The sequence below is a fragment of the Strix aluco genome, chromosome 15 (assembly GCF_031877795.1).
Source record: "Strix aluco isolate bStrAlu1 chromosome 15, bStrAlu1.hap1, whole genome shotgun sequence".
Taxonomy (NCBI): domain Eukaryota; kingdom Metazoa; phylum Chordata; class Aves; order Strigiformes; family Strigidae; genus Strix; species Strix aluco.
In genome coordinates this window covers 11,777,024-11,799,207 of record NC_133945.1, presented here as the reverse complement: position 1 = coordinate 11,799,207, position 22,184 = coordinate 11,777,024, and the positions used below count along the sequence as shown (strand labels likewise).

General features: G+C 44.5%; 1 protein-coding gene across 1 annotated transcript in view; it reads left to right on the top strand.

Moving 5' to 3' along the window:
* Positions 1–2,844: 2,844 nt before the first annotated feature.
* Positions 2,845–22,184, top strand: part of FAM20C (FAM20C golgi associated secretory pathway kinase) — a 61,163-nt gene continuing 41,823 nt past the window's right edge. The window contains exons 1-3 of the mRNA XM_074840874.1: positions 2,845–4,936; positions 6,848–7,020; positions 16,119–16,197. Of these exons, the coding sequence (XP_074696975.1) occupies positions 4,398–4,936; positions 6,848–7,020; positions 16,119–16,197 (791 nt within the window). The 5' untranslated portion in view covers positions 2,845–4,397. The remainder of the gene's footprint in view (positions 4,937–6,847; positions 7,021–16,118; positions 16,198–22,184) is intronic.

Sequence of the window (22,184 nt, the reverse complement as noted above, 5' to 3'; positions counted from 1 at the left end):
AAGGAAAAATGTACCTGCAGACTGTCAACAGGAACAGAAGACTTCACACTGAAGGCAGCCCAAGTTAACCAGTTTGTAAGATATTTCCCAAGACTTTGAGGAGTCTGGAAAGTCTGGTACCAGAGCCAAGAGACACCCTCTTGTTCACCCAAGAATGGCACCAGCCCAGGTAACCCACAGGAGGTACAAAGGAGGATCACAACAGGAGCTGCCCACATCTGGGTTACCTGCACTCTTCATCCTAAATCACCAGAGGGGTACTTCAGAACAGTGCACTGAAAGACCCCATGGGTCTTTTTTAATCAGGCTTGCTAAAAGCAGGTATCACTGCTTATTTAGCAAACTGAGGTGAGACAGCCCTTGCCAGGCACCTCAAAGCAGTTAGCTATAGGCCAGAGCCATAACTGCACTGCAGATCATCAAAGGAGATTCTCCAGCTGGTGACACCTGCCATTTCAACAGTTTGACTTCACTAGTATATGGGTGCTATTTACACCATAGAAAAGCTCCCCCCAAAGTATTAAGTATAATCTTGCAAAAGTGAGACTGAGTTCTTCTGAATCCTACAGAAAAAGAAGAAGGAAGGTGAGGGAAAAAATGCAGGGAGATAAGACAGCTCTCCTTTATTCACATCTCTAGGGAGCTTTGGTCCTGGCAAAACTTGACCAAAGGTCAGTTACAGAGGGGAATAGGGTACATCCACCAGTCTCCCACCTTCAGACAAAACTCAAATGTTTGAAAAGCAAAACAAAAAGCTCACGGAAGAGAGTTAGGGAGATTCAGCTCACAGGCAGACACAATTTAGATGAAACCACTCTTAACTGGATAGCCAATATGCACCAAAGGTTATACTGATAAGAACATAAAAAATATAGTTTCAAGAATGTTACTTGTTCACAATACTGCTATTTCACCTTTTGAAAACCATGTAATTAATTACATTTAGTTGCTTATATTATATTTCAAAGCTAATCTCACTTTCATTATATAACTCTTGCATGTGGAGTTACAACATGTTTGACAGAATGTTCTGTTACTGCAAAGTAATAGATGTATTCAAACTTTAAGAACTCATTTAAGTAACTTGCAACTTTATCTTCATCATAACTGTTAAGGCTCACTCCCCAACTAATACCATAGCCTTCAGCTTTAGTAGGTCAAACACTAAGAAAAAGAAATCATGTAGATACAACCTGTAACCTACAAACCCTACTGTACCACTTTAAAGCAGATAACGTCATATTATCTGTCCTTACATGAAGTGCTACAAGCAGCTCACCCACAACCCCTTAAAAAAAGCCACAACAAAGGAAATACAAGTGATACCTAGGGAACTGTGTACCCTGCACTCACCCTCCTGGAGCACTGGCTGTGGCTGCTCTCCTCCATCACTCCACTCCCTGAGGCAGAAGCTCTAGCTTCCACCTGCCTCCTTTTGCCTCCCTGAGCTTGATTGATAATTCAGCTCAGCTGACTTCACTAAAAGACAGCACCAGAAGCTCAGCAGGACAAAGGCTACAGCCACAGGCAGGCAAAAAAACCCCAACCCCTAACCAAACAGTCTTCCATGTGCCATTCACGCTGCACCCCCATCACATATCATATCCCATTACAGCAGCGGTGTGTTCCCCAGCTGAACCAAAACTGCAAGGCTCTTCCTGATGGACCTAAAATGCCAACTTGTTAAACTAGGTTAAAATAAACTGAACTTTAGCTCACTGCATAGAGACGTAGTTAACTTATGAATCAAACTCAATTTCCCAAGCAGAACTGTACGGACTTGCTATCAAGCAGCAGTGGGAGGCAATGGCACATGAGGAACTAGTGTCACTATCCTCATAGTCAACTGACCAGATGCCCTTTGACTGAGCTGATCTTGGTGAAAAAGTGGAAAAAGATGGAAAGCCTTGCTTCTGGCTCCATAGCAAAATGTTTTGCTATGATTAAGTACACCTGTACTTGAAGGATCCAGGGTGACATAATGGCTTTCATGGAAATCAAAGTGCTGCATCTACAATGAGCTGTACCTCTGAACTCTGGTACTAAGAGGTCCCCCTAGGTCAGCAAGTCTTGCTCCTCCACAAAGGTACAGAGCAGTCTATCAGATCATGGCCCTGTCGGCTCTTTTTCCTCATCAATCTTTTTTTTTTTTTTTTTCCATTGGAAAAGCGGAGACTTCCCTTGTGCAAAACATGGTGACACTGTAACAGGGCACAGAAGTGCTTCAGGGAAGTGCAGAGCACAAGGCTCTGCAGAACCACCTACTGAGGGAACAGTGCTGGATGGAGCCCATGGAGGGTTGAAAATACTTTTTTGGGGGAAAGAACTACTTTAATGTTGCTTAATCCAGGGAAAAATGGGCCAGCATGATTAGCACTGAGATGTTTCTGTGGAAAGGTGGGGGGGGTAGGCAGAAGCACATGACCTACTTCATTGCTATTGCTGCCCCACTCAGTGACAGTGATGGAGCCCTGCTAAGGACCATAAAATCCAGGGGACTCCCCTGCCCAAAGACAAAATCAGCAGCCTGGAGCATCCCTGCCTGATCACCTGAAGACCACTGAAGTGGTTTGTCCCTTCCTCCAGACTGCCCTCAACCTCAGACAACCATCAGCGGCACTCACTGGGCTCCGGAGGCCGCCCTGGACCCAGGACCACCAGCTCCATTTAGCCTTTAGGCCACCCAGCTGACTGTGCAGCTGCCGGCAGCAGGAGAGAGGGCAGATTACCCTGCAGCACGCCCATGGATTATCACAGCCCACAGGATCTCGGATTAAAAATAAAGCCTGTTCCTCCGGCAGAAGCGGAGCAGAGAGCTTTCCGTGTTGACCTTGCTCCGGCGAGCGGCTGGGCGTGAGGGGAAGCGGGGGCCGGCTGCTCTCCAGCCCAGACAATGACAGCGCAGAATCGCTGCTCCCAGCCTGGGCACACAGACCGCGCTTACACTTTGCAATGCTATTAGTGCAGATTCCTCTCTCCGCTGCCACTTTTTAATTTTTTTTTTTTTTAATTTTTTTATTTTGCAAACCTTTGTGGAACAGACGCCCTCTCCTTGCCCCAGTTGGAGCTGCAGTAGAATGAAAAGGGGGGTGGGAAGAAGGGAGGAGAGGAGGGGAAAAAAAACCCTTTTGGTTGAGGTTTTCCTGTTACTATCACTGTAGCGTTTATTTAGCCAATCTCCTAACTATGACGTGAGGAAGGCAGGAATCATGGCTCGCTCATAATATTTAACACACCCACTGAAAGCTGGAGCTGCAGAGCTACTAGTCCAACCAGTCTCCAGAATTCAGTGTAGCTGAAAGAGGTTTTCACTCTGCACCTGCCAAAGATCTCTCCCCCCTCTTCCCTTCTCTCCCCCCTTCTCTCTTCCTTTCTCTCTCTCTCTAAAAGGCAGATCTGTAAGACCCAGCAGAGATCAAAGACGGGACCTCTTTGCTAAAAAGAACCTCTACTGATTTATATTAGTTTCTTTCCTCTAATCCTTCCTCCCCCCCCCCCCTTTTTTTTTTTCTGTGCCATATTTAACCTTTATGTTGCAGTTGTGCCATCAGACAGTTTTGCAGCCAAAAAAAACCAACCCAAGCCAAAGCAAAAGCCCAGCTCGGATACAGCAGCCACCCAGACTTGATCTCAGTTGAACATACTAATCTCTCCCAAGCACTGGACGCAATGGATGAAGAAACTGGAACCGCTCTAAGAAAATTATTTTCCAGCCAATGTTCTTAAACAGTCTCAGAGAAGAGAGGGAGCAAGAGCGAGCGGGAGAGCGCTTCTGCTGCATCACTGGTCAAATTCAAAGGAAGGGAGTCAGCGTTTCCAGCACAGCCAAATATTATGGATGATTTTTTTTCTTCTGTCGCCTTTCCGTACAGGTTTTCTTAATATTATTCTTCCCCCCTCCTCCTCCCCGTCTTTTTTTTTTTTTTTAAATTTTATTTAATCAGAGCTAGTGTCTGATGCCGGTTTCTCTTCCAGAACCAGTTTTCCCTATTTGTTGTGATCCCTGTAATAAAAAGAGAGAGAAATCGTGAACAGATGGCTTTATATATTGCAATGCCATTGGCATTGTTTTCCTATTGATTTGAAAGGCTCGGTCCGGTGCTCCTTTCTTTATTTTTTTTTTCCCTTTTATTTTTCTTTCCCTCCCCCTCCTAAGTTCTTGATGATACTGAGAAATGAGGACCTATTGTTTTTAGTCTGTTTATTTCTCGGCGCCTATGGAGATAACTTTATTGACTTGATCGCTCGCTTCCCGATCCGAACGGAGAAAGCCAAAGCCCCGGGGTGGGGGCTGGAAGACCCACGCCCGCCCGGGCTTTTTCCGCGAAAGCGCTCCCGACCGACCCCGCCGCCTCCCCTCCCTCCCCTCCCCCGGTAATTTATTAGCCGCCCCGGCCATGAAAATGCTCCTGGTCCGCAAGTTCCGGGTGCTGATCCTCATGGTGTTCCTCGTCGCCTGCACCATGCACATCATGATCGACCTGCTGCCGCGGCTGGAGCGGCGGGGGACCGAGGGCCGCCCCGGCTGCTCCTGCCCGCCGCCCGCCGCCGCGCCGCCCCGCGCCGCCCCGCGCTGGCCCAGCAAGCACACGCTGCGGATCCTGCAGGACTTCAGCGCCGAGCCGGGCTCCAACCTCTCCTCGCAGTCGCGGGAGGCGGCGGAGCGGGCGGCGGGCGGCGGAGCGGGCGGCGGAGCGGGCGGCGGAGCGGGCGGCGGCGGCGGGGGGGCGGCGGCGGCGGCGGCGGCGCGGACGCGGCGGCTGATCGGCCCCGGGGCACCGCGCCCGCCGCCCCCCGCCGCCGCCGCCCCGCTGGCCGCCCTCTTCCAGCACCCGCTGTACCGCGCCGCCCTGCCCCCGCTCGCCGACGGCGACCTCCTCTTCAATGTCAACAGCGACATCAGGTTCAACCCGCGGGCGGCCGAGCAGCCCGAGTGGTGAGTGCTGCGGCGGGGGGGGGGACGGGACACCCGGCCCGGTTTGGCTCGGCGGGGCTGGGGACCGAGCGTGCGGTCCGCCCCGGGCCCCCGGGGAGGCGGGGGGGGGGGGGGGTGGGGTGGGGTGGGGGGAGACCCGGCGGGGTGCTGGGCGGTCGGTGTGGAAACGTGGCACGGCGCTTCCCTGGGTGGCTGCTGCCTTCCGCTCGGGTTGTGGGTTTGTACCCGGGCGTTCCCGAGAACTGATGTGATGGCCGGGTTGGAGCAGGCAGGGGGTTAAGGAGAGCGATTCGGTGTCACCAGGAAAAAGAGCAATCGTACTGAGGCTTGACTGGTTGTGTTCCTTCAACTACAACAACAACAAGCCATGAAATACAAAATAAACACAGGAGCAGGAGAAGGCTGCAGCACTGAGGCCAGAGGGTCCGTATGCCCCAATATCCCGTCTCCAGCTGTAGCCAGAGGCAGATGCTACCAGAAAAGCAGCGCAAGAAAGAGGGGGAGCGCACAGTGAACCTCCCTCTCCAGTATCTTCCTGGTCTCCCACTCAGAGGTGTAGGGGCTAAGCAGTGAGACCAGGCAGTAAGTAGTACATTAACTTTTCTCAAAAGCAGGGTCTAGTATCACAAAGGCATTCATGCTAGCAGCTATTTCAGCCTTTGGGATCTGATCTGTGCTACATTTTTCATCCTCAATTAATTCCGAGTGTCCTAGCACCTCTGCTGCTCTCCAGCCTTCAAAGCAGTTAGTTGCCTCTGTGAATCGTATGCCCTGTTGGCTTGTAAGAAATGCTGAGAAATTTCAATGACTGAAAAATCAAAAGGCTTGTCTAATACAACAGCACCCTCTTCCAAACACACTGACATTGTAATGTTTAAACAGCTGCATTGTACCGTGCAAAAGCTCTGTCAAGCCACAGAGCAGCCAGCATGATCTAAACCTTTAGAAAGAGAGGATAAATATTTCTGATTTCCGCCCCATGAGCATGTGAATTGTCCAGGCCCCTTCTATCTAATAATCAAAACTGACTGTGAAGTGAAATAACCTGAAAAAGTTCTGGTTTCTCTGAGAGGGGAAAAAAAAAAGACTCACAAATGTATGAACATCTGGAGATGACTAAAAACACAGAAGACTTCTGGATCGAAGATATGTGATAGTGTATTCAGTAGGTGAAGAGTGAAATTATCATTGATGTCCACAATGCAGCTGCCTGTTGTACATATTTTCTTTAGTGGCTGAAGCCAAAGTTCACAGAACTAACATAAGATTTAGGAGTTAAAAGTCATTTTAACAATTCTTTTCTGTAATAGTATCCTACTGCTAGGGAAGAGGCAAAACCATCCAGAGTTATTCTTTAGCAACCAGTTCAGAGTGATCCAGTTTCTTCTCATTCTCTCCATTTAAAAAAGAGCAGAAGAGAGAGTGGGAGCATTTGGTACAACAGGTCGAGTTACTGCTGCGCTCTCAGTTTCCAGACCCAGGCCCTTGTTAAATAAAGGTTCAGGATGATGCTGTTGTTTGGGTCAAACTTGTAAAAGATGTGTGCAACATAATACAACCTAAACACAATATAAAACTTGCAGCTCTGTGTTTCTGCTATATAAGGGCCTCTGCTAATGCTCAGTGATGTCACTCTGAGTTTTGCTCCTGACTTTCATGGGCTTTAAATCAGGCATGATGAGTGGAGGTGAAAATCCATCTCCCCCTTGGCCCTGGGTGGGAGCAGGCTCCTGGCATGCAGCTGGCACAGGGACAAAACCTGGGGCTGCTCCCACCTCTGTAGTGCTTTGCCTTTCCAAGTTGTTGCATTTTGAAGCCATGTTTCTTGATACCTGTTACAAACTGTAACATTATTTCTTTCTCCTCATTTGTGGGTTTTTGTTGTGTTGTTCTCTTTTTTTTTGGTGGTAGGCAAAACGAAGATAATGAAGAATTTTTGCCAACTGGAGAAACCTCCATAGACTCCTACCCAAACTGGTTAAAATTCCACATTGGCATTAATCGGTACGAGTTGTATTCCAGACATAATCCTGCAATTGAGGCTTTACTACAAGACCTGGTCTCCCAAAAGATAACCAGTGTTGGTATGTTCAGATATATATAATATTTTATCATTATTTGCTCATTGTTCAGGATCTCATTGCTGTTTGAATATTAATATTTTGCATGGCTTCTCTCTGGCGTGCCTACAACATTGCTTCCTGACTTCTGCGCTTGTTTTCCCTGTTAAATGTAAAGAGATATTGCCAGCTCTGTATTACCTGAATAATTGCAAAGTCTGCTAGCAAGGCAAATCCCATTTTGGAGATCTTTTAGTCACAATCAGGCTGAAAGTGCCCTATTCAGTTATTTTAAATAAATATGATAATAAAAAAAAAGGATGGCAAAACCCAGATAGCATCTTGCACAAGCTAGATTTGTATTATTAGCTGATTATTATTTAAAAGGCTGTGCCTGGCAGCGCTTGTCTTCCCGAGGAAGGCGGCTGACCTGCAGCCCTGCAGCGATGGCTGCGGGAGCATCCGACGCTGCGGGGCTCTGCGGCTCGGCAGAGCTGCAGCTTCCCTGGGCATCGCACAGGGAGCTCTAGGCAAGCCAGCCTCCCGCTGAGCAGAGTTCAGTTCTGTTTATTCTGCTTGTAAATCCACGATGGGGATGTGCCCATGTCAACCTTTGGCTCTGGTTAAACAAGGTGACGCAGTTTGGGGCTTTTCTCTAGGGCTGTTTAATGACAACGTTTGTCTCCTTGAATTTAGCTGTGTTGCTGCACAGGGAAAAAAAAAAACCCACAACCCCAAACGAAAGCCCTGGGATACTAAACAAATGCACACCCCGTGGTTTCCAGAGGTAGAGAGCTGCAGCACAGCCAGCGGTTTCCGTTGGCCGTGCAGGAAATGAAGTTACTTGCGCTGACCACAAAGTTGCTAAGTCCATTTCAGAGGGATGAAATAGCAGGAGCTCTGTAAAAGTGCTGATGGTGTGTTGGCACCGTGGGATGAGGTCAGCAGGTCTTTAACCCTGCAAGGCAAAAATTCCCCTGGCTTCAGCAGGAAATGGCCTGGGCGAGAATAGCGGGAGCAGCCCTAAGCTTTACATTTTCCATCGTGTGAATCACAGTGGCTGCTCAGCAGGAATGAGGGAGATCCTCGGTCATCAACAGTGGGCTGATTTAGCTGATCCGGATGGCATAGGTGTAAAATTCAGGATGCCGCAGGAGAGCTTCACCTCTGTGAATTGAGCTGCCCGGTGGCTGTACTCAGCACACAGCTCTGCTCTGAGCTCTGCTGGGGCAGGGTTTTGAACAAAGCAGTTTGCAGTACCCAGGTGCCATCCCACGTGTTGGATTCAAGGGTTCAGTGGTCACCTAGCTCATCAAAGAGCCTTGTTTATTAACCTGTAATGGGTTTTCTATCCTCAAAACTCTGGATCGGAGTGATTCATTAAGGAGCTCAGGTCTGACAATTAAGCCATGTATTTTGCCTTCTCTAGCTCAGATGTGACACTGCAGGTAGCAGCAGACACTGGCTGTGCTCCTCCAGTCTGCGCTGGAGGGTGACAAGGGCACTGTACAGACATGGCCCGGATGATTTTCTCCTTGCCACAGCCCTCACCTTTCCTGATCCCTCCTCTCCATACCAACCAATTTCTGGAATATTAGTGGCACATGCGAATGGGGATTGAGGCAGCACTTTATAACACATGTTAATGTTGCTTTTTGAGCCCATCCATCAAGGAGGAAAAGATGCAGGCTGTGCCCTTGCCTGTCCCCCATAGAGAGCAGCAGTGCCCCAGGCAGTGACCAGGCTGTCCCTAGCTCTGTAGAGGTGATGCTTAACCAAACCATCTCCTGCCTCATCTATTGAGGTTTACACAAAATGCATTGGCCGTAGAGGTGTTTTGTACTGCATGGCTGCTAAGCGTATCGATCTCTATTTACCTCTTCAACACTCAAGCCATGTTGTCTATGCAGGAGGAGAGCAGTGTTTGCAGCAAACTTGACAGCATTCGAGCCATGAAGTCTGTCATTTCTGCAGAGCAAGGGGATGGTTAAGGTTGATGTAGGGATTAGAAGCTGGTGGGAGAAAAAGGGAAGTAGGAATGAGAAATAGTAGTTTAGTACCCACTCTTCACTTGATCTTCTGGGCTTGATCTTCACTTGTGCTTCTGGGCATGTTGCTTAACCTCTATGCTTCAGTGAACCTAGCAGCAAAATGGTTATCATAAAAAATAGGAGTGAAATCCTGACCCTGGTGACGTAAGTGGAAGTTTTGCCTTATACTTCCCTGGGGCCATGATTTCATCTAATATGTCATATAGATGTGTCATGTGGTTTCCATTAATTATGATTCTGATAGAGCTTTCAGATCGACGGGAGGAAAGGCCCATAGGACCACAGAGGAAGATTTATGATTGTTATTAGCAATTTCCTATGCGATTGTCTCTCTGTTAATGTTTGAACAAGGCTCTTCAGAGTGCAATAGGGCTTCTTATGCCCCTAACAAGAACACAGAGCCATGGTTTATATCAATGATTCCGTATAGTTTCCGTAACCTAAAACATTTGGTACTGGTACATTTGGTATTGGTATTGGTCACTGTGGGAACTGACAGGGAATGATTCCTATATGTAAATCCCAGTCTAAAATCAAGCATATGGAAATGCAAGGGGACTTTTGCCAATGTAGAGATGCCATGATCTGAATTTTGCTGGTAGCATCCACTGCCTGCCTCTGTGGGGATTCAAGAGCTTTGTCAGGTTGCAAAGCAAAAAAGAGCATATTGTTAATATACTTTTTTATTATTATTATTACGCAATGCAGCATCTCTATTTTATTGGAGTGTTTAAAAATATGTTTTAAAATAATACTTGCCAGTTTTCAGCTTTACTGCAGAGCAGCAGCAGGAATTCAAAAGCATGTAAGCTGATTAATAAAGAGTAAGGTATTTGACCAAAGGACACTTACAGGGCTGTTACGTTCTTTTGTATATTCCTGCATATCTTCTAATTTGTCTGGTTTTTTTCCTTATGGTCAATTTTTGTTGTTTTGCTTTTTATTTTCTTTTTTTAAGGCAGCTGCAAAGATGCCAAGTTAGAAATATAAAATAAATGGAAACCTTAACAATGCCCAATGTTCAGTCTTCTTTCTGCAAGCAGGACAATTAAATATACAGGCTTACATGCATTAGATGAAATGGGATATTGCTTTATCCAGTTTCTTCCCAGTGTTCTGATTTGCTTTGGCTCTAATAGAATTAGGTGATTTGCTGTGCAGATTCTTGATACCTACAGTAATTAGATCCAAACTGCAGCTAAACAGCTTCCTTAGCCACATCGTAATTTCTCTGCTCTGCTTGCATTATTTATGGAGGAGAGTGGTGACCAGATTGATCCCCTGCCATCTATCAGAACTGCTCACACAACTCTGTAATGTGCAGTGTTATTTTAAAATGAAAACGGTGACAGAAGCAATTCCCAGGAGCAGGGAGCACCAAGGTGACATTTTCTTGATGTTAAAGTTTAAATGGAACAAATCCATGGATGGGAAGGAGCATCACATTCAGTTCCCACAGTGACACCTAGAGCTGGCCTTGGAAAGAACAGGGTTACCCAGAGCTTTCAAGCTGAGGATGTATTCTGTGCCCTGCATCAATATATATATTTCCTATTCGTTTTGTTCAGCATAAAGGAATAGCTCTTAATTTGATTTAATTCGCTGAAAATTTCCTCTTGCCATAAATAGGAGCCTAGAGAGAATTGTTTTTCCACTGAGCACTGAAACCCAGTTTTCAGAAGCAGCACATGCACAAGCAATTGCACATTTCCTTTGCCTTTCATAACTGTTTATTGCATGCATAAATAACCGTAGTTAGCTATTTTGTTGCATATTTACAAGACGTCTGTGCATAATTGTGGCAGCACTGTCAGCAGTTTACCACAAATACGGCCTCGTGCATTCTAGAGGCAGTGGGGTCTTGATCTTGCTTGTCCTGCTGTCCAGAGGTTCTGTGCTGTGGGACTGCCTGGGAGCAGAGTAGGATTTTGTAATTCCTGTGTTTAGTTGGGGTTTATGTTTTTAGTCTTTAAATTCTCTGGTTGGAAAGGTTTGGAAACATTACCCGACTGAGTTAATTTCTGAACCTGCAATGCCTTCAGTTTGTACAGGCAGTAATTAGAAAGCAAGCATGCAAGATTACTCACGCAGTGAATAAATGCTGCATTTAACTAAGGTGGACTCTACTTCAAGTCAGGAAAAAAAAAGATAAAGGCAAGACGGTGAATATTGAACATAAATTCTGGTGCTAAAGGAAATTATAAAAATCTCATCCAAAGGAAGGGAAAAAGTGCTGTTGAGAACGCATGAAAAACATAATGAAATGTAGCACCATTGATTTACTGTATAAGAAAACAATGAATCTGCCAAGAGTCAACAGATTGATTTAATGTACAATTCCAGATGAAAGGAGGGGACTTAAAATGTACAACAAAGCCTCTGAATGATTTCACAGATCTCTTCCCCTCCAGAAGTCTTTTACTCTCTTGACTAAACCAAGAAAGGCCTTTAAAAACAAGTTAGCAGAATTGCTTGAACAAGAACAAAGTAAGAGATGATGAGGGCTTGAATTTGTTTTGAAATATGTTCTTTACAGCTTGTACAGGGCCGTGTCTCTAGCCTGGGGCAGAGTATTACTTGTTAAAGCCAATCAACACATTTATGTTAGATTTAAGCTTGATCTATAAATAGGCATCCAAAATGGATCTGAACATCCTCTGTTTCAGATGTTTACTGCATCCCAGGCTTTGACTGGATCTCACTTCTCAGGCATTAGCATTGCACAATTAAATACATTTTAAAATGTTTGTTGGATTCTGACCAAAAGCCAGGTTCGGAGGTCCTGCTGGGACTCATTCTCCATCAGAGGACCGTATGGTCTAGACAGGCCAGTAGGATGAGGGCTATCATGCATCAAAACAGTGGAGCTGGAAAGCCAGACCAATTCAAATTCCAAATCCTTTTGGGTCATATCCCTTTGGGCAACATTGTGTCTCTGTTAGGAATTAGTACCAGATGCTAGCCAGAACCCTGTACCATACAGTTATAAAAAGATGATTGACAGATGATAGGTAGTGCATCTTTTATACTGGATGGTGCCTGTGGATCAGGGAGGGTATTCAGGTCTTGTATTGGTGAGGGGACAAGGTGGGGAAGTAGTAGACATGACATGTGGCCGTGACAACAGGCTCATAGAGGTAAATGGAGTAGAAATTTCTGGAGGCTTGATCCAAAGTCTATCAGAGAAAACAGAAGGAGTCCCACCAATTTCACTAGTCTTTGGACGATATTCTAATCCCACATACACTCAAGCAAAAAGATATCTCAGGGATTTTTTTGCAAAGTCTCCTAAAGTTAGGAAGATTTTTGATCACAGCCGAAAGCCCTTGCACTGGGTTAACAGGAAGGTTTAATGCTGCTTTCCATTTCCTTCTACTTTGGGGGGGAAAAGAGAGGCTCTGAGTTGCCGAAAGATAAAAAGTAATGATGGTATTGGGATTTGTTTTTAACACTGTGCCAGTACATCCCGGAGCTGTATGAGACTTGATTTGAGGTACCTGCTGGGAGCTAGTGGGTTTATAAAGTCTTTTACAGAGCTGTTCATGACCTGTGATGTTACAGTATATTCAGAAACCTTAAAAAAAGAAGTGAATTCAGAGTATGACTAGTGGTTCCCTTGGAGTCAGTATAGCCTTATGTTGCAAGGCCTTCTTAAAAATACCTAAGGCTGCTGATCATAGACGTGACAGATTGCAATGGTGTAGCATCCTCTGATTTCTTGGAAAATTGTATATGCTGCTTCTGGGTATTATAAATTCTTCAGAAATGTTCATATGAGCAGTAGGTGAAAGCACAAGGGCATCTCCAGATGAGCAAACAGTGTTTGTTTCGGATAAGTTCCTGGAAGATGACAGGGCTCCCACTCTGGCCATAATGGCCAGAGGGACATGTTTAACTGAGGTCTGAGCAGGAAAGGGAGTTCCTGAAGGAATATAGCTCAGAAAATGAGAGGGAAGCCAGTACACAGATGTGACGCTAAATTAGGACAAGGGAAGTAATCTGACCTAGAGGTCTGAGTCACTCATCTCCAATGAGATCTGCTCTTTTCTGGCATTGCCACCCCCAAGATTTGGGCACCCTGGACTGCTCCCAAATCTGCTTAGTTTAGAGGTGCATGAAGGGTCTTGTTGAGTTCAAAAGGGCAGTCTAAGGTCAGGTGTCTCCCTCTCTGCAGGGATTGCAATGATAGACTCTAGCTAGTCTGGACTTGAAGGGTGGCTTTGAATCACCTCCAGCCTGGCCACCACATCTGCATCACTGAATAAGCAGCCAAAGTGGGAATATGATAGTCCAGATGATGTGGGGGGAAGCCAACGTGGAGCTCTGGCATGGTTTGTTGTCCATGATGCATGTGGCTTCCAGCATGCCCTGCCGTAAGGCACAATGGGACACCATTCCCACCAATGTCACCCTCTGTTTTGCGGAGGTCCAAAGTTTACTCCTAGCAGCAGTGGAGGGACAACATGCCAGCAAAACTTCTGTTCAGTTGAGGCTACTATTGCAACCAATTAAGGCAATACAATAAGATGGATCTAAAAAGACCGGGGGGATGCTTTTGTCTTACTTCAGCTCAATTCCTTCTGACAGGAATCCAGGCCTTTGTTTCTCATGGAAGAATTATTATGAATTGTTAATCTTCTTCATACATTTCCCTGCTTGGTGATGACACACTTGTTGGGTTCAGCTGCTAACAAAATCATTATCTGTCAAGTGGCTTCAATTTGCTGAGAAACCAGTCTTAGTGTATCTGAAACTTTGTGCTTAGAAAAGGGCATGCTGGAACATCTTTTTTTCTTCTTCATTGCATTGCTGTTATTTCCCAGATGCTTGGATTCCCAGCTGTACCTCAAAATAGGCTCTATCCTTTGCTTTTCTCTGATGGACTTACAGGATCTTTGGTATATTTTGGACATATATGTCTCATGGAGGAGAGGGAGCCAATCTCTAAGCCCTGAGCTCCTCAGAATCGAATGAAGAAGTATAAATTACTTCAGTTTTAGAGGAAAAACATTTGGTCTTCAGTTGGTGTGAGCAGTCTGCAAGCAGCTGTGTTGAGGCCGGTGGGCTGGGAAGTTATGTCTGACAAACAGGAGGCAGTTGTGCCCTTTGGCACTGAGGCTGATACGACTGACCTGTGTGGAGATACCCCACTCAAACAGGGGTGCAAATACAGGTTGTGCCTTAATGAACTGGGCAAATCCTGAGCCTTCAGCAGCGGCTGGGCAGGGAAGGTGGTGGGGGCTGGTCCTGGGCATGGTCGTGTTTCCTGCGGACATGAGGCAAGGGCAGCATCAGCTGCCTGTTTGCTGTCTAGACTAACCAGGAGTGTTTCCAGAGTGCATAGCTGGGCTCTGATGGTCCTAGGGCAGCAGAGCTAGGTGTTTGGTCAGAGGATTGCTGCTTCTCATTGCCTTCAGGCTCCAGGCTAGGTATGAAAAGGCCTACGGCTCCTTCTTCCCTCAGGTGCAGATCAACTGACCTGTTCTGCACAAGAGAGGGAGTTTAATGTGTGAAAGCCAGGTGCTTCTGCTTTACCTGCTCAGTGCAAATTATTTAATGCCCTTTAATTTCTAATTATTTATTTGTTCCTTTGGGATAAACTGGAAATGCAAGAGAAGGCTGAGGTCAGCAAAACAGCAAGGCAGGAGGGATTTTATTCTAGGAGAAGTATAATTACACTGACCAAATTTGCATAGCACTTTGTTGCAAAAATATAGATTACAAGTGCTGAAAGAGAGCTGGTGACCTATCAGCAATAAGGCAGAGAGATGAATAATTAAAAGGATGTGCAGCTAATGGCATTGGTTAGAGAAAAAACATGTACAAGCTATATAGGTGGAACAAGGGCAGCTCTAAGCCAAAATTTACAGATCAAGGTAACCTGACATTTATGTAGTTCTCCAGTTGACATGGGTTTTGTCAGAACTGTAAAGAAAGGGATTGATTATCTGGTCATTCATAGGAAGCATTTTTAAAGGACTGACTCATCCACACAGACACTACTGCCATGGCCTGCCTCTCCTAACACAGAAGTGAGTTAAGGAGACAGGGTGTAGGTCATTTCATTTATTCAGAGCAGTTTTGATTGAGATGGTAAAAAAGCAGCTAGTTTGCCAAAGTATATATTTATCTTTTTAAGTAGCCTTATCATCAAGTAAAATGCATTTTTATGAATTCTTATATATATAAAAAAATTGCTCTGACTTTAGAAACACTATAATCTGGCTGTTAACATGATATTGTCCAAATTGTTCAGACTGGTATGAATAAATGTCAGTGTTAAATTTCCATTAGCTCTCAGCTGGGAAGTGAGCACATTTAATGTTTGAGCAAAGATGGCCCTCGGTGTGCAGTGTGGACCATATAGTCCTTGCTGTCTCCACATGCCCTCTCCTACCCTCCCAACAGAGCCAGCGACCGGCTCTGCACAGCTCTGCTCTCCTGTACAAACCACCTTGGGATCCCTTGAAGTTAATGGATGGGCTTGGATACATATCCATTGTGCATGGAGGAGATGAATTTACATATCTCTACTGCCCAGCAACAATTACTAGAATTGCAGCAGAGATCAGAGATTGCTATAGTTTCTGCTCATAGTTTCAATTAAGGAGATGTCTGCTGCGCATTGGACTGTAACATCCCAGCTGCAGCTGTCTTCGAAAGCATCCCATCTCCTTTCCCAATGTGTGTCCCTTGTTAAAAGGAATTCCAGAAGCGATGGAGACTCCATCATGACTCCACTGAAGATGGAGAAAACAAGACTGCAATGGTCTGTTCCTATACATGCCATTCAGTTAGAGTGCTTATGGAGCCCATAGGGGCCAATTGAAGAAGACAAAGACATGTGAGGGAGTACAATCCATTTATAGTCCTGGTCGGCAGCTCAAAGCCCTCCCCTGTACTCTGCACCCGCTGAATAATCTGTTGTCCAGTTAGGATCACCCTGCTTGGTGCTCAGATACTGCAGTGCTGAATCTAATACAGAGCAAAACATATGATTTTGTTGCAGGGAAGCTGAATGTAAGTAGATCCACATTGTAGGATTTTAAAGCGGTTTTGTTTTTCCCACAGCGATGAAATCAGGAGGCACCCAGCTGAAGCTGATCATGACGTTCCAGAACTATGGACAAGCATTGTTCAAACCAATGAAGTAAGTAAAAAACAGTCTGTGTTATAAAGTGAAATTGTAGTGGAATATCCTGTTACTGTTTTCTAAGCCACTAAAAGTTTGCTGTAATGTCTCTCAAGGTTAATGTGACTGGTACCCTAGGCTTGCTGCTGAATGTAGAGCTTCAGGGTCTGTTGAGACCTTGCCCTGCTAGACTGGTCTTTGAAGAGACGCTAAGGAGGCTTCAGATCCATTGCAGTCTTCTCAGGAATGTTATTCACTCTGATCTCTGTGAAATCTCCCATCATAAATACAGGATGTTTTCAGCATTTCTTTCTTATGTAAACTTACTGCAGATCTGAGCTTTATCTAGAGTCAGTGCTTCTCTGGAATATGGCCAGACAAGAGAGATGGTTCAGAACAGCTTTGGGAAAAGCTAAATAGTATTTGTCTGATAAATTATAATTTAATCTGTTGATTTATTGTTGTTTGTATTAAGGGGTTGTATTAGTCATTTGGCTGTGGCTATGCTGACTCTGTGAAAACGAGTTTATCTGAGTGGTACTGCAAGGTAATGAATCTAGAGAGAAAGGGAAGGACTAGGATGATGCAGCCTTGATTTGTGCCTGCCCAGATCCCATTGAGATGAGGGAAGTTATTCAGATACAAAGCAGATGTAAATGAGTTCTGAATCCTGACTTGTATGTTTGTGTTGTAATAAGGAAAATGACTCTGTGCTTACTGTAGAGGGTTTAGGAAAGACACTTGGGGCTGTGAAATGTTTAATGAAGCTACTCAGTATCTGTGTCAAGGGTACTACTGGAATAATAAATTCATTTCCTTCTTTTGTTCCCACTGTAGGGAAGTTCAGTTAATTTCCTCTAAGATGGTCCATAAAAGACTAAAGTAACCGAGAACGAGTGGTTTGGAATATGTCTTGGCATTGTGTTACAGCTGTAGTGGGGAGCACAGCTCAGGGGGTAAGCTGCTGGCTGGCGACTGCAAAACTCCCTGTTTCACCATAGATTTTGCTATAGACTGACCTCAGACAAATACAGATTTGACTTGATCTTATTTGACTTCCAGAAGGGCCAAATAATTGGTCCCACTTTCCTTCAACCCAAGTTTGAGCAGGAACCCTCCTTATGTGCGTTTGTCCTGGGAATCATAAGGAAATCCTATGAACTTCCGGGCAGCACAAGGAATTTGTGCAGAGGCCAAATACCTCTGTGTTATTTCCCAAATTGCACACAAATTTCTCCATCTTTCTAGTGGATCACTGATTGCCTGGGAGAGGTCAGAGGAAGCACAGATATAATACTGACAAGTCAGAGGGAAGGCGGTATCAGAGAGCATCCTCTCCAATATCTTCCCTTCCCCTCTCTGCCCTCTCCCTGAATGCTCAGATCATTAGTGCATGGGTCCATCCCCTATATCTGCAAGTTTGATGCATATAGACACAATTCTTAATTGTGTCTTGTCCCACACGTGAAATCAAGAACCAGGCAGGTTTGAGCAGCCTTGAAGCATTTGGCAGAATTGTGGTTGCACTGTTGGCTTTTTACATAGTGTGTGATTTGTTTCTTCTCCATTTGCTCAGATGCAGATAATCTCAATCTTTATCATTGGTATGACATTGTAATTCTGGGAATGCTAATGAGGTCAAATCAAAAGTTTACCGTTGCTACTGTACTGTACACAGCCTTGGCAAGATGATGGATGACAATAGAGGTATAGCCACATTCCTGTGTAGAAGCAATTACTACCATCCACTAAAACAATAACGGAAAATGATGATGTCTTAATCATTCCCTTTGCTTGATTTGAAGGGCAGCAACACCCTACTTTCTCACTGCTCTTTGCATTACATACACCACTGGAAAAAGCAGCATTAGAGCATTCAGCAGCTGTGTTCCCAGGCACCACACCTTACAGTAGCAATGCTGCTGCGTTTGTGCTGAGCATCGCTGAACACATTAGTGATTTTGAATAAGGATATTTGCAAGCATTCGTCTTCATTCTGATAACAGTGAACAGGGCGCCAGATGCTCGGCTAGCGTAAATCTTCCTAGCTCCTTTGGCATCTGGTCCCATTGGCCTCTTTCACTAGCTTATGGACTGTTGTTGATGGAGTTCTTGGAGAGGTTTGCAGCAGCATTTCTTTATACAGAAATAAGCAGCTCAGAACTACAAAAAAAAAAAATCAGGCTTTAAAGCTACAAGACTTCTTCTTGTAGGACCTTCTTCAGGCCTTAGACACCTTCTAGGCTGTTTCTGGTGCTTCCTCTTTTCTGCAGGGTACCCTTCTGATCCAGGCTTCACAAAGGTGGGTGTGCCTTCCCAGTGTAGGAGCTATAAGGAGCTCACAGATCAGGGCCAAATACCTCTGGTCATCAAGACTGGAGGCATAAAGGACGTTTTTTTCTAAGTAGTTTAATTTGAGGACCATAAAATATCATCTTGGTGGCTACTTCTGAGATCAGCTCCTTGAAGGAAGCCCTTGGTGGATAGGACGTCTCCACATGGTGCATCCTACATGTTTCAGTTGTTATGTGTTATCACCTCCATTGCTTTTCAAAGCAGCAGAAATTATGCTTTTCTTTCTCCTGAGTTGATAAGCCTCTTCATACAAGCAACCTTCTTCATGAACCTCAGGTAACACAACAATTAAATAGTAGTGAGTGTCCAGCTGCAAATGAAAATTGGGGCCTCAGTTTATTTCTTAGTGCTGGAGGGGGCAATATGAGTTGAATCTGTATGTTAAACTGAACTGAGCCACTGTTTTTTAGGGAATAGAGTTGACACCCGTAGGATTGCAAATCTGATCCCAAGGAAAATTGATAATCTGGAGTTTTCCACCCTGTCTGGGATCTGAAGTACTGAAAGCTGAATGGTGTGAGTTTCACAGAGGGTAATATGTAGACATGAGGCCAGTCGCTGCCTGGATTTGATTAATTTGAACTACCTGAAAAGCTCTTTTTGCTATACATAGCTGTAGGCAGTATCTTCCAAACCAGATTAATACCTGTTCGAGTAGGATTGCGGCAGATAGGGGAGACCATACGAACCCTTCCCTGACACAGCTGGGCATCTGATAGCAAAAGGGTAGGTCTCCAGACCTTTGGCAGTGACTTCTGCAGGGGAGTCACAGCAAAATGTACTCCCTGGCAAATTGCTTGAAATTCTGCAGAACTCATCTGACTTGCTCTGCCCTTTCCCGGCCTCCCAATTCCATGATGAATTTATGCAAGGAGGAAGCCAGCTCCAGAAAGGCCCAGGCAGGATTTGGAAATTGGGAAACCAGAATCTGCCTTTGGCACCTTTTGAGCTCAGTATTTGACATTAGCTGACAACTCTTCATCTGGTCATCGATTCAAGCTAGTGGAGCAAATGGGAGGAGGGAAGCTTAACAGTCAGGGAAATGTGATAGCAGTAAATAAAGCCTGATCAGCTGCAATTATTTTATTTATTTGTGGCTCTGCATCTTCATTTCTGAAATAATTGCCCATAAAGTATTGCAGAGAAAGCCAAATCTATTTATAAATCCTATGGCCTGGTGTAGATTCCTTTGCTAATTCCAAATGCATCATAGAAAAAGTGAGTATTTGCTAAAACTCCAGGGAAGATTTAATGTATTTGCAATGTATCTTACAGTTAATGTGTAGTTTTATTTAGCTCATAACAGTTCAATCATACAAAATTATTACCATATGGGACAGGAAAAAAATAGCAACCTCCCCTTCTCCCATGATTAGTGTGTCTAACCATACTAGTATTGTACAGCATAATAAAATTTATTTATGTGATCGCTGATATCTGCAGCTGCAGCTTTCTATATGACTTATCAGGTAGGGATGGTGTAGAGCCATAAATTTAAAAAGGTTTTTGGCTTATTTGTCCAAAAGGAACAAGCGCTTTATAGTTTTATTTGGTTTCCCTTTGTTTCTGCTCGCTGGTGGAGTTAAATAGCTGGCTCAGCAACAAAACCAACACACTATTTTTTTTCCTCCCAAGGCTCTATTCTTGAAGGGTGAGATTCTGTTCCAGCAGAGCCAGTGTTAGGATTCCTATTGCATATGCTGGTGCCAGGATTTTGAGAGAGGCTTTTACAGTTCCTTATGGAAAAGCCGAATAGGATCTAATAGAAAATGATACCTTGTTATTGTAGTTGTGAGAAAAGTGTCCTGTGGTATGTGTTTAAGAATGACATCTCTCATTCCCAGTTTTATAGACTGCTTTGTAGAAATGTGTAGAAAGGGTATTCATTATAAAATCTTTGAGGTTTCTTTGTTCCATTCAAAGAAATACTACTGTATCTAGTGAACTCTGGACTGAAACAGATAAAAGCCAGTTCTATTCCAACCTTAGCATTTGCTTGATATTTTTAACATCTTTTTTCTTCTGTTTTTACAAGTCACAGTGCAGGATTGGTAAGAGCCACATGGCTGTTTCATTCAGTAGCTGAAGTTCACAGTTAAAGTCTTTGATAAAGTAGAACCAATTAGCATCAGGGTGATATCAGGCCAGAAGAGACTTTTGGGGTCGCGAAATCCAGTCTCCTTGAATCACAGGCGATCATCTCATGAAATCCCATTCATTAACTCATCAAGCACTGCTGACCATGTTGTTTGTAACTTTTACCCCTGCTATCCCTCCTGAGACTTGCTGCTGTAGAAATAATGCTACCCCCTGGGAGCATCTTCTGGTTCCTGCAACCTTCAGACCCATTCCAGTGCCAGCCACAAAATAAGCTGGTAGTCATGGTCTAGTGCAAAGCTAGTGCTCTACAGAAACAAAACAAGCACACCCACCTTTCAGCTTCTGTAATGTTCCTATAGCATAAAGACATAGGCACTGTTAGCTGGGCTGAAATTTAGCAGCAAAGGTCAAGGGGAAGATACTATTTTTGTTTTGATTGGCAAAGCACAGCTTTTTACTGGCTTTTAAATGTCATACTTATAGCGTTCTTTAAGTTTCTCTTTGATTTCCTTTTAGGATTGCTCAACAAATAATGCATCCTTTGATAGGGATATTAAATAGGCCAAACAATCCCTGTAATACAAACAACTGTTAATTGCTTTCATTTCCTACAGTAATATGCCCTTTCTGAAGCTTTGGTGTGACTGTTGTACCTGCAAAATGCAGCCTCCAGGCCTGATTATCATATCAGTTAGCTGGTGTAATTCTTCCAAATTGGTAGCATTGCTTCCAAGTCAGAGGAGTTGAAATGATCTTCAGAATCGGGGCCCCTGGAAGATTGCTTTCCTTATTACATTGCATATCATGCTGTTTTGAGGAAATACATTTTGCAAACCTGTTGCATTTCAGCTGGCAGGCATCCAGTATAAACATACTGTTATAAGTCAACATAGCAATTAAATCAAATTGCAATGTTTTCTCTGAGCAGCTAGAGAAGTGAGATATGCATACAGTAGCTGCTATGCTAGAAGCCTTCCAGGATTAACACTTTGGCACACTGGAATGTGCTGCATGAAACCCGACTGAGCAGTTGCTGGTCAAAGTACAAACCCAGCCACTATGTTTTGTCACTCGGCTTAAGCCGTGTTACTGTAACGGTCACTGGAGAACACTGGCTCTGCACAAGATGTGTTACTGGAGACCTAAGGTTGAATAAACTGATCAGAAAGGTTGAAGCTAGTCAGCCCAATGTTCAGTTTATGTAGGTGTATTTTAAAATTGCAAGGAGTGCTGTGTCATTATGTCACAAAGAAGAAATGCTTTCTTTGTTGCTGGACATAAAAATCAGTAATCAGATATTCTGTGGACCTCATCCGTGCAATTTTGGCCTTTTTAAGGGAATTCAAATCCTTACCTACCAAATCCCTGCTGAAATGTTCATCTGAGTGAGACTGACAGGAAGATTTGATTGTACTTACATCAGGAGTAAACTGGATGAATTGTATCACTTGATATTTAAAGTACATGAGATCTGAATGTGGTCCTAAATAAGGACAGCAGAGGTTGCCCTGTATTATTTTAGTTCTTTAACTTTTTGTATATTATGCATG